Source organism: Neopelma chrysocephalum, unplaced genomic scaffold (assembly GCF_003984885.1).
Source record: "Neopelma chrysocephalum unplaced genomic scaffold, ASM398488v2 Primary Assembly neopelma1_141, whole genome shotgun sequence".
Taxonomy (NCBI): Eukaryota; Metazoa; Chordata; class Aves; order Passeriformes; family Pipridae; genus Neopelma; species Neopelma chrysocephalum.
In genome coordinates, this window is record NW_020897803.1 from 2,019,799 (window position 1) to 2,033,021 (window position 13,223).

The 13,223-nt window shown below is 36.8% G+C and overlaps 1 protein-coding gene across 1 annotated transcript in view; it reads left to right on the top strand.

The window, feature by feature from the left end:
- Positions 1-13,223, top strand: part of ZNF654 (zinc finger protein 654) — a 31,949-nt gene that overhangs the window by 5,216 nt on the left and 13,510 nt on the right. Inside the window, exons 2-6 of the mRNA XM_027699769.1 lie at positions 3,913-4,058; positions 7,183-7,264; positions 8,905-9,040; positions 11,810-12,012; positions 12,763-12,902. Coding sequence (XP_027555570.1) covers positions 3,913-4,058; positions 7,183-7,264; positions 8,905-9,040; positions 11,810-12,012; positions 12,763-12,902 — 707 coding nt within the window. The remainder of the gene's footprint in view (positions 1-3,912; positions 4,059-7,182; positions 7,265-8,904; positions 9,041-11,809; positions 12,013-12,762; positions 12,903-13,223) is intronic.

Consider the following 13,223-nt stretch of genomic DNA (forward strand, 5'->3'; position numbering starts at 1 on the left):
AAACAAAACGTTCATTATCCACTGAACAGGTTAAAAAGACAGTAAAAAAATAAAGTGATTATTTCTTGAGGTGTTTCCAGGTGTAGAGTAAATGTAGTTTTAGTCAAGTTCTCTTCTAGAACTGAACTTCAGTGTCTGAGTTGCTCTCGTGTTTCTACTGACCAGGTGTTGCTTTTAATTATGGTTTTTAATTTTCAGGAAACTTTATTTTTAAGCATGCCCCTTGTTTTTGCTTGGCAATTTAAATCTGTTTGGGTTCCTCCTGTCCTATGACAGCCACTCTAGATGTTTATTGTAACAAATACATGTTTATTATAAGGAATGACAGCCACTGCATTTGCCAACAAACTTTGTCTGAAAACTATAAGCAGAAATACAGAACTGTTGTGGTTTTAATCCTGTGGTGACTTCCTTTACTGTTTAATTTCACAAGAAATTATGGGGTAATTTTGAAATCCTAATAGTGACAAGCCTTTATAATTGGTGGGATTTGTAGTTTCTGGTTTTGTTGTGGGGAGGAACAGGAAAGGCTGTGGCAACTTCGGGCCTAGCACTGCATAAAACATTTGTATCTTGTGTGTATTTGCAAATCTAGTTGTTTGCAGTGCTATTTCTCATTGGAATATAGTCCAATAACTTTATATGAGCATATTTAGTCACTTAAAATATACATATATTTAATCAGTTAAAAAATAATATTCTGGGAAGTTATTTTTTCGTCAGGTCAGGTCTTTAATTACTCCCTTGTTATTTTTGGAGTGAGCTGCCTTAGCTTTGTGTTTAGTAACTTCTGATAAGTCTGGTCTTGATCTTCTACTTAATAGGTCACATCTGACTCATGGATTTTGCTCTGAGTTATTCAAACGTTAAAAAAAGGGGAAGTATATTGGTGTGGGAAAAAAGTGGAGCTGACCTGGGGGGTGGTGTCAGAAAGTTTGGTGTCAGAAAACCTCCCTTTCAGTACCTTTGTCTGCACTGAATGAGAAAGGGAAAGAAAAAGCCCCAAAACCCAAATTAAAAATTTCACCCTAAGAGTTCTTGAAGGGGTTTGTTGCAGAAAGTCACGTAAAAATGTTGCCACCCTTCTGGTTTTCTCCAGTGTTAACTGGATAAGGACCGGGCCACTTTAGTTTGACAAATGTTATGTGCTTCTTGTTTGGGTGACTTCATTATGTTGAAATTAGTCTGTTAGAGATGTGCTGATAAACATGAACTTGATATAAAGCATTTAGGACTCGGGCAGCACAATCTCTCTGATTTTCTGAAGTGCTGTGATGATACTTCACCACATGAGGGTGAACGTGTGTATACCTGTCCCTTCAACTTGTTTGCCTTGAGAAATGGCGAAGTTGGGGGATTTTTTCTTGTTTTGGGGGCTCTTTTTTGGCATAAACCTTTAGCTGTGTTCTCCTTTACAGTTCTGTTTCAAAAGCATGGCATGTTGAGTATTTGAACAAAAAAAGGAGTTGATTTCTGTTACAGAAAAAGTTACTCCATGAGATGACTTAAAACCAGACATTGAAGTATATATAGAATTTAAACCAAATGTGCATTATTCCCCACTCCTCCTTCCTTATAAAATGTGTGTGGAGTGTGGTTTGAAATTTATTTTGTACTGAGTTTAGCTTTTTCTCCACCTACCTCCAACCCTCCCATCTTTTACTGGTGATTGTTGCAAGTCTGCTCAGAACTGACCGATGTTTTGTTTTCCTGGGACTGAGGAATGTTTCACATCAAGAAGAAAGTTTGCTGTTCATATTCTTCCTGACCAGCTTGGGGTGCACCTTTTCAAGACTACAATGGCTGGCTATTCTCATCAACATGATGATTAATTTACATGCTGCATTGCTTTTGAATGCTGATTGTTTGCACTGGCCCTACACTGACATCGGGACCAAAATATTATCAAAATTTCATATATGCCAAATTAAAGAATGAGATAAGCAAATAAAGTAGCTTTCCCCTCATTATTTTCGGTTTGGCTAATTTACTGTAGTTAGTAACTTTTTTACATCTTTTGCAGCTCCTGCAACCTCTTTAAATTCATGTAGCATCACTTTAGGAAGGAGCTCCACAACTTAATTACACACTGTGTGAAGAACCACCTCCTGTTCTTTGGTTTGATCCTGCTTACTGACCTTTTTTGGTGTCCCCCCTGCACCTGTCTTTTCTTCACAATCCAAAGTGTCCTAGTTGGCTGCATTGATCCATATGTGACATTTATTTTGGCTACTTAGCATTTCTGGTCTTCCTTCAAAGCTTTTTTTAAGGCCTTCTATATCTTCCTTGAGGCAGGAATAGGTAGGTAGCAAACCAGCATGTGATTTTTTTTTTTTATGCTTTGTTTTATATCGCCCTTCTAAGATTTAATTTGCTTTCTTGGCCATTGTGATGAGCACTGAGGTGATTTTTCATTAAAACATCTACCATAATAAGACAGCCTTGCTTTTGGGTGGTAATTGTCAGTTTGAAGGCCATTTTATTGGTTTTGTTCCCTAAGTACCACTGTTGTCTATGCTGAGTTCAGTCACTCACTGTCATAAATCCTCTTTACAGTTAACACTTTAGGCTACCAAGAAAATTAACTAATATTGTTACAATATTATTTTTATTGCTTGAAATCCTTTATGAATGTATCTTTGCTGTGCCTCTCAGGTCACAGCACTGTGAAGCACCACGGTGGGAACTTTTATTTCTACCTTTGTTTGACCCTTTGCACCACTAAAGGATGTTTATTCTTTCTGTCTACTTTGTTTCTTCCAAGGCTTTTGTGGTTTTCTATACAAAGAGCTTTGTTAAAACTATTTCAGAGAACTCTTAATAGATGTGTGAGACTATTATCTGATAAAATGGCCGGTCTTCTGAAGAGGAAGACTATTTATCTATAAGTCTGCTAATTCTCCTTCAGTTGACCTAGATTTTTGCTGCATTAAGCTAACAGATTTTCAAACAGAAATTATTAAAATAAATGGAAATAATGGTGGAAAAGTCAGAATCTACCTACAAAATATGAATCCATCTCAGCTGCTGCTGGTGAGGAGAAAATGTTCCCGGTCCCGTGTCAGCAAAGGGACACTGGCTGTCCATGTTGCACAGCCTTAAAGTTAGTGACTAATCCTTCACAGAACTGGTGGGTGCCTTTACAGACATTTATTTTATTGCTGTACTTCCTGCTGAACTTGGGACTGTGTGTTTTAGACACGGAGTGGGCTTTTCAGAGGCTTTCAGGGTAGGGTTACCTGTGTAGAAGTATCAGGTGGTGCTGGGTTATTGAGCCAGTACCAGAAATTTGCTTTTACTAATAAAAACAAGATTGATTAGATAACCAAGGACTTTTCTCATTAAAAAATCTATTTTCCCCTTCATGTATCTCTGTAAATAGTGATGCAGTTCTGTAACTGTAGATGAGGGCATAACTAGCCTTAGTTCCATCATATGGATAAAAAAAGCCAAACTTACTCACTTGATCAGATAAGGAAGGGTGACTGGTGTGTTTGTGCTGAACTAAAGGCTAGAAGAGTGCAGGCTACTCTTTCCCCTCTTGGAAAGTTTTTAGACTAGAATGTCTGGATGTTGTTATAAACTCTCTAATTTGCATCCCCTCACAAAACAAAAACTTGTGTTTAAATGCACAGTGTAATATCTAGTGTGGTGCAGCATGAGAAGGAAGTATTTCCTGCCTGAAAAGCATAGTTTTGGGTCCCTTGTGGTGTGCCTTTTATGATATAGGTCATAAAGTTTCTATTTTTTTTTGTTGTTGTTGTTTAATAACAGAAGTAGAATTTGTAAGCAAAAAACCTGAACGTTTTCTGAGTGAGAAGGAGGGGAGATAAAGCAGGTACAGTATTAAATACTACTAACTAAGGAGAACGTCTTCCACTGTAATATTTATTTCCATGTTTTGGTCCTTAGGTTGTTGAGGACTATGCTGGGAGGTGGCAGGTTCCTTTGCCTCAGCTCCAGGTGCTCCAAACAGCTCTGTGTTGTTTCACCTCTGCCTGTGTGTCCTTCCCAGCAGAATGTGAGCACGTCCAATATGTGTTGAGTAGCCTGGCTTTGTAAGTACATCATTTGTTATTGTTTCCTTTACAATACAGGTCATAACAGCGACAGGGTCTCAAGTCCTCAGAGCTTTCAAGAGGCTGCTTTTACCAGGAGATGTATCCTCAGTTCCATGCAGCTACAAAACCTGGAGTTTAGTTGGCATTTTGTGTCCTTGTTGAATATTCAGCTTGGCTGTTAGAATGTTTTGTAGTAATTTATCTCAAGTTTTTGCTCTTCTACCTCCAGTGATGTAATAAGCCAAATATTTCTTAAGATAATGTTCTTTAAGAAATAAGTCAATGATTTTAAAATGGATTTTTATCTTTGAGTCATCAAAATGCTTATGGGAATTACTTGTTTTACAGTTAACTGGCCCACAGTCACATTCAGCTTAAAGACCTGGAGAATGTTATGCCATAAATCTTGCTCTAGTTCCAATTTTTTGGATGCATTGGTGATTTTTCCCACACGAAGACTGAAAGTGTCAGGGTAATGACGAGTAAATAAGTCAAAGTCCCATTTATCTCTTGTTCTAAAACTCTGCTTTTCAGGGTTCAAGACCTGAACAGAAGCAAGAAAAGTAAATGTTCAAGTGAATTAGATATACTTAAGCTGAGATATACTTGATCTTCTCTCAGCAGATGGAGACAGAAGCCTAGGCACTGCATTTATTGCAAGTTGGGTTTGAGTAAATCAGGTTTATTTGTCCGGCTGGTTAAACTGCTTCCTTGCTGAGCAGTGCTTTCAAATCCAGCTCAGTCTCTCAGCTCAGAATTTTCTGTGGAAATGTCTTGTTCCCCCATCTGGTCATCACAAGTGAGTGAAGCTCCCCTGGTCTTCCTCTCTTGGTTTCCTTGGTCAGGAGGACTGGTTGTGTAATATTTACTGTTTTGTGTGTGTGAAACCATTTGACATAGTTAAGGAATCACAAACCTGGAATGCTCAGGTATCTGAGGATGACTGAGCAGTTACATCAAAACATGGTGACTTCTGTTGCTGGTTTTTTATCCCCCAGTTTCTAGGGAAAAAAACCTCAAAGTTCAGACCATGCTTCTCTACTTCTAAATATGAAAGCTTGGGAGGTAAAGAGGTAGAAATTCAGGTATTTGTTGTGTGTGTGTTGGACCCTCCCTGATAATTGAGAAGTGAATTGGTAGCTGAGTTCCTACCACCCTGGTTTGTCTTGGTTTTTGAGCTGGGTTTACTCACTGAGTAAATTCCATTCCAGAATGTTAGATAATTTTTTCTTCTTACTCTGCCTGACTGGCATTTTTTTGTATGTGATGTGATATAAAGGAATCCCAGGGCTCAGTAGCTGCAGTTACCTGGGAAACCTTGCTGGAATATCTTTTGAAAATTGTATGTATATGAAGTCTTAGTTCTTGGAGAGCAAAAAATCTGCCTGACTGTATTTTCATACTTGAGTAAGATTTCCTTGGTAACCAGACAATAAACTCTTAACAGTAACAACTGGTTTATTTCCTATATTTAATAGCCTTGCTATTCATATCAAATGGAGCAGCATCTTTATTGTCATTAATCCCAGGGAGTTTCCTACTGGTGCCAGTGGTCTTGGGCAATCTTCTGCTGCCAGTAATACCAAAGTAGTGATGTGATAAATCTAGATATAGATATAAATGTGGATGTGCAATGCTGCAGGTTTTAAGATAACTTGGACCAACTTGGAATTGCCTGAATTTTAACTGAATGGAAACTGGTGATGAGGAAATAGAAGTATTTTGATGACTTCCTTTATTATTCTGAAAAGAGTGTCATAAGCAGGTGCACTGATAGAGAAGAAAATTACAGTTTACACTTGCTCACTATTGATTAACAGATTTTTTTTCTCAAAGTCCTGTTCTTATTAAATCAGTCAAAGCAGATTTAAACACAAGCACACATCACTTGCTATAACTAGTTTTGTCTTATTATTTAAGTTCTGGTTTGGCTGCTTTCCAGATCCTGACATGACTCATGTCTGACCTTTCCTGAGAAAATTTTGTTTAACATGAAATGAGATAATATTTTTTCCAGAACAAAGGACTTATTTAGGTAGTGGTTGTTTTTTCATTCCATGTATGAGCTGAGATTTGAGGACCTAACCTGGGGAAAAATTCTGTCACTGAACATAATGCATTTGTAACTTCATTTTTCTAGGTCTGTTTTTGGCATAGCTCATCCCTGGTTAGGAAAAAAATTACTGCAGCATAATCTAAGGGAAACCAAATTTTATGATCCTTTGCCATTATTACTATAGAAAACTTAATTTTGTCTGTATGAATATATTTTAATGCACAGCATTCCTGAAAATGTTATTCAGAGGAAAAATGAACTTTTTTGAATTCGCTTTATTAAAACCATAACATTTTGTTTTGTACTTTGGGTGTCACCTTCAAATATTTTGAAGTTTGACTTGAAATTAGGGGATAACTGCAGTGAATTTAATTGTTCTGCAAAGGGTTCCTTGTCCAGCTGTTCATGAAAACCTGCCTTTTGTTTCAAGAGCAGTTGCAATGAAAGACTAAGAGGTCAGGAAAGAAATTGCGATGGCAAGATCTTGACTTAAAAACCTGTTAACAGGATTGTTTGTCTTAATCACTAAATTTAAATGAAATAAAATGCTAGACCGGTATTTTAAGATGATGGAAAACATGGAAGCCACAAGTCAGTTTAAATATAGATTGAAAGGATCAGCTCTGCTTTTTCCTGTGTCTGCCACTTCTGAGGTAACACTTGTTGCTGCACATGCACCTGATTTGCTTAAATCCTGCTTTCTTCCTCAAAACTGCTGCACATCTGACAAATTCTTTGGCTCTTGAGAAGGTTCCCTGTTGTATGGAGAGTACAAGACCTCTTGAGGGAGAAGATCAGGCAGGTGCTGTGAGTCTTAATGCCATGAACTTGTGAAAAAAGTGCAGCAGGAGGGATTTTTAAGTTGACTTTTCAATATAATCTATATTATTGCCAGTTTGGTCTTGTTAGCTTGTTAGCTGTATTATATTTGAGTGACTCCAGCATGGGCACGGGGTCTGGAATTGTGATTTTAAGTGCTGTGAAAATACAAGTCTATACTTGTAGTAGTTTCATTTTTTTGAATGAATGTTTTTAACTTGACTTGTCACTACTTCTGTTTTTTAGGAGTTTTTTTGAATTGCTGCTGTTCTTTGGAAAGGATGAGTTCTATGAAGATCCTTTGAAAGATATTTTAGGTTCAATCCAGGTAGTGTTGCCTGCTTTCATATAAACCTTGTAATGTTATTTTAGGTGATGTAAAGGCAGTTTTTGTGGGTATATAACCTGGAGGAAATACGCCATTAAAGGGAAAACCATTTATTCTTTCATTTATCATCAGTATTGCTCTATGAATCTACTTGGAGTAAGCAAAATGTACTTCTCTTTGTAGTACCAATCTTGTTAGTCATATTTTGTGCATTTCCTACATAGAAGAAGGAAGCTTTGCTTATTTATGTCTGTTTAGAGCTTAATGTCATCCAGTGTCATGACATGAAACCTCCTGTTTCCCCACTGTGGTTTTAAACAGTAAATTTGAAGTCAAAGCTCTGCCTCAGTGAGATCCTCAGGTCAGCACAAATTGCTTATTCAGCTGTTGTATTCTTGCATAGATTGGGACAAAGTTTTGTTTGACTCTACATAACTGCATAAGATAAGTGATCTTGGGTTAAAAATATGCCCTTTTTTGCCAGATAAGTGTGGGGTTTGGTTTTGGTATTTTATGTTACCTGATTTTGAGGGTTGAGTTCACTGCATGGGACCACAGGCACTTGTACCACCATGAGAGGAAACTTTGTAGGGAAAAGAAAGGATGAAAAACAAGGTTGTGTCTCCTGTTAATGCTGGTCATGGAGCTGCAGTCTGAAAAATAGCTATTCCTCAGTTATTTTTATGGTGATACCTGTCTATTACTGCCTCTACAAATTAATGTATCAGCACTGCTTACCTTTAATTATCAAACCAGCAGCCATTACTTGCTTGATTACAATTAATGGAAGAATGTGGGCAAGCAGTGGCTTAGTCTCTCACAAAAGGGTAATGGGACAGTTTGGCAGTCCTGCAATAAGTGCTTGTCAAAAGCAGTCTCTGAATAAGAAAGACTTTAGCAAAAAATGTGATGTGTACTTTTGTATTGCAGTTCTCAATTGCCTTTTTACTTTTAAACAATGAATGTCTTAAGATATATCTTTGCACAGTTTTCTAAATAAAGAATTTCTGCCTCAGTTGTGTCCTCAAACTGGTAGTGAAAAACATTATTTCAGTTACTTAACCAGTGCTTACCATCAAACATACTCTTTTGAAAAAATAAAAAAATTGGTTTGAAAATAAAAGAGCTTGCAGCAGGAAAGCATATGTGAAGAAGGTAATTGTATGTGCATGGAAACCATTCTTCAGCTGCATTTTTTGTTTCAAAATTAGGTAACTTTCTCATGATTAAAATTTTCTGTCCATTAATGTTAATATTGACACTTTACCAGCAAATAACAAGGTGTGGGGATGAGAGGGAACTTGACACGTGAAAGTCACGAGTGGCTAAAGCATTTCCTAATATTATAGGCAAACATAATTTCTTATACGTGGAGATCTGGAGAGAAATAGTTGCTTGAGGGCTGGTGACTCATGTGGCTTAATTAATTTTTCCCTCCTGGAATTCAGACACCATCACTGGATCACAAATCCAGCACTGACATGTCTAAATCTGTCAGTGAAAGACTTTGTAGCTCCAATTGCTGACTGAGGAAATACTCAAACATGCCTGGGTTTCTTGTTTTGTATCTTTTGGATAGCCTACCTGTTTTTAGACAACATCTTTTTCTTCTCCCTAATTGCTTTCCTTTTTCCATGTAGGAATGTCAGAACCTTCTAAACAAATACAGGAATATGAACCTGGAACTAGTGACTCGAATCATTCGAGATGGTGGACCATGGGAGGATCCAGTCTTACAAGCAATTCTGAAAGCAAAGCCTGTGTCACAGGAATTAGGTACTTCATTTACCACAGTAATTTTGTAGAGCACTGAAAAATGTGTTAAATTATGCTTTTTTTAAACTATTAGTCAGGTATTGTCAGCTGGCATTGCACACAGTTTATTTTTCTGTAGTAAAACATGCTGGTCCCTCTTTTATTTGAAAGAAAGCTAAATTTCTTTGCTACTGGTTTAAGTCTTATTTTATAGTGTAGAGATCAGATTGTTCAGGCACAGGTGGTTCATAAAATTCATGGCATGGATTTACCCAATCTAGATGTGCAACCCCTGACAGAGCATTGGAGACTGACCTGACTTCACTTAGGCTGCTGAGAGGATCTGATGTGTATTTATGTCTCATAAATACCCGTCAGACTCATTTAATTTTTCTTTTAAATTGTAAATACTTGGGCTTGTGGCTTTTCTGGGCTCTGTTTACAGCAATGCCCATGATTACATGTGGCAGCTGCTCTCTGTTTGTGTGTGTGTAATTCCTAGAGCTGGGAGTAGGAGAAAGATGGAAACAAAATCACTGGAATGTTAATGAAAGTTCATAACAGGAAAAATATCCAATCTACAGTGAAGTCTGTACTAATATCTTAACATTTACCAGCAATGCTCACAGAGGATCTCTTAAAAGTTGTTTCTATTTGATTAGTGATGGAAAATGCTAGTTTTTCTCTAGTTGCTATGGTGTAGTGCATGATACAAACTCATTCCTGTGTTTATGACAGTGTGCTCATTCTGTAGAGAGAGGAAGAGGATTAAAGTTGAGCCTGCCTCCTTAACCAGAAAAAGTATTTTGACAGCAAATTAACATGATTGAAGGGGTAGTCTTTGTTGTTTTGTCTCTGTTGTGAAGCAAGTGCTCGACCAACATATTTGCCCGTTATTTTTATAATATATCTGGTTTAGTTCTAGTCAAATAAGTACAGAAACAAAATGAAAACAAGGATTAACCTTGTTTTGTTCTGCATTGCACGGTTTTGGTGATTATGATGTTAGGTTAGGTCTCAATCTCTGTCTCTCCAGCAAAGAATTAGTTTATCCTTTGCTGTAATGATTCTCTTGATCATCACGAAACCTCTCTGGTAACACTTTGAGGATGTTGACTTAGTTTTAACCTGGCAGAGTAGGAATGAGACTGCCTGTTGTCACCAGATGATCACTTTGTTTCCTTTTGTTTCAGGCTGCATCTCCTTCCCCTCTGCTGAGATATTTTCTCTGCTTTTTATCTACTGATATCCCCACACACCCTTGACATCTCATCTGTGATGACAAATGTTTTATGTTAGATAATGACATTTTGGAAGCTCGTTCTTTCTCGTCTCACTTCCTCTAAAACCTGATTCTTGTCAAGTCTTACAGAAAGCGGACATTCTGTGCTACTTTACAGGCCAGCATTATTTGGTGTATATTTTGTATATTTGGCCATGTAGTTCCCTCAGGGATCATTATTTCTAATGGGGAAAGCTGCCTATTGCTGAATCACCAACCATTACTTGCAAAAGTCAGTTTGTGTGAACTACATAATCCTGTCTTGGATTCATTAACTGTCTGGAGCAGCTTAGGCCAAGACTAACCTCTCTGTGTCTGTCTTTACATGAGTTGTAGCATACTTTGAGATGTTACCTTCTATTTTGAGATGGCTGGAAAGAAAGGCAGTTACTGGGTTTAAAGAAAAATAATAGGGTTGAAACACTGGAGCAATAAACTTGTGATAGATTAGGGAGAATAAGGTGGTCTAATGTGAGGATCTAGAAAAGATCATTAGAGAGGTGCACCCACTTAATTACTTCCTAAGGGGGTTGTTGACATCTTTACTTGGCTCTAGGGACTTTTCTGTATAATCAGTTTTTCTTGCAGTGAATGACCTCAGTTAGACACTGGCTTTCCTTTGAGTCCTCTTGTTTACTGAGTTTGTACCCAGAAGTGCAAATGGATATTGGGAATTAGATTTTTTTTTTCCTGTTAACAAATATCATCTGAAACCTAACACCTTGAATAATATTCCTTTTTTAGCGTGTTACACCATTAGCTTGCATAAAAATAGAGAAATCCTGTTTCTAATAGAGATCTGAAGTATGTCTACTAGGGATTTCTGAATTTCCAGTTACTTTAATGTTAAATATTATTAGTATCTCAATTGAGATCATTTCACTCATATGTTAGCTTTAAGATTATCTTTTAGGTCTGAAAAACAGAATTCCAGAAATCAGGGGCTAGGATTAAAAGGTATTTAGATATGAATTGTGCCCAGTAGCACTTTTAGAGGAAGGGAAAATATATTTTCCACCTTGGCAAGAAAAATCAAGGCATTCAAAGCTACTTAAGGCAACAGCATGTGGATTGTAGTTAACCTTTTTCACACCACTTTGAGATCGTACATTTTAATGAGTAATGAGTATCCTGAGTTGTTTTAAATATTTATGATTATAGTTTGGAAGTGATATCAATCCTATACTTTTGACAATCACCCAGATTCCAGAAAGGAGGGAATTTTTCTTCTGTATACTGTAAATCTTACTAATCCTTTACAGCACCTTGTGTTAATCTGTTAGAAACAAAATACTGAACTAGATTACTGGTGTAAGAAAAATAACAATTTGTTTCCAGGCAGAAGGACAGATTTATGGTATTTCACTTAATATTTGATCGATTCTTTAGCAGAGCCGTTAATTTTTTTTGTATTATTTGTTGACATTGCACTATTAAAAGCAACATAAAAATAATTGTTGGTTGGACTTCATATTCTAATTGCCTTTAAATCTTTCTTTTCTGTACAGTTAACAAATATTTAAGCTCTGAAAATCCACTGTTCTTTGAACTGCGTGCCAGATACCTTATTGCCTGTGAACGCATCCCTGAGGCAATGGCTCTTATCAAATCTTGCATAAATCATCCAGATATCAGTAAAGATCTGTATTTCCATCAAGCTCTTTTCACCTGTCTTTATATGTCACCATTAGAAGATCAGCTATTCCAGGAGGTATTGTTTGTCAGTCTACATTGTTTTCATGAAGTGGGACTTTATACTTGCTGGGTACAAGTTGTCAAGAGGAGCGTGTGGAACTCTGCTTTTGTAGAACCAAATGTCATAAAATCAGGCTTAACTTGGTGCTGGCTTAAGCTTGGAGGTGGTAAATGTTAAGTGCCTGGAGATCTTGTTGACCTAAATGCAATTTTTTTTGGTTCAAGTGTACTTGTGGATATATTCCCTAAATAACTTAAATCATTAATATTTTGTGACTTCAGTGTATTGACTATTTTACTGTAGACTATTATTTTAGTAAAAGCACTTGAGCCTAATTGATGCCAGTCCAGTGTTCTGGACATTATGTAGTTTTGGTAGGCTTGAAATTTTTTAATGATGTCCTTTTGTGTAAAATGACACTTGAGCTGAATGTGGCCCTGCTTTTTCCAGTGATAGCACTTACTAGATAACAGTGTTTTCTTAACCTTGTTTTAAGAACAAGCTCCCATCATGCAAAGAAGTGCTTTTGTGTGGTATTTTAATTTTTCAGACAATTATTCTGATGGTCACTACTGTAAGAAATATGAAGGAGCTCTAGATACCTCCAAAATCTTAATTTACAGACCTACACAAAAGCTATTCCAAAGCCATGCTATGTTAATAGCAGTTCCTGAAGTTTTCAGTAACTTTAGTATAGCAAGGTCTGGTAGGATTTTATTTCATGTCAGCCAACTGATCTAAATTGATTTTATTTTAATTGTATAGCACTTGTTGAGGACTGATTGCAAGAGTGGAATTGAGATCATCTGCAACACTGAAAAAGAAGGGAAGACTACCTTAGCCTTACAGCTTTGTGAATCCTTCCTAGTCCCACAGCTCCAAAATGGGGACATGTATTGTATATGGTAAATACTTTATTTCTGGTGAAGCAGCTTAGCAGGAAATAAATGCTTGTTGCCAAAATGAAACTCACTTAACTTTTAAGATGTAGCTCAAGTTTAAAATACCAATTAAAAAACGTTCTAACACAATTTTTAAACATTCTTAGTGCATCTGTTGTGCCTGTTTGCCTTTTTACACAGGGTCGTGTGCAGTGGTAGTACATAGTACATAACATTTACTAACTGCTTCAAATTAAGAGAAGAGTGAGCCTTTACATACCTGAGGCTATAAATACCTAAAAATTTATTATAAGCATTTATGATTAGCAATGTTTAACAATATGC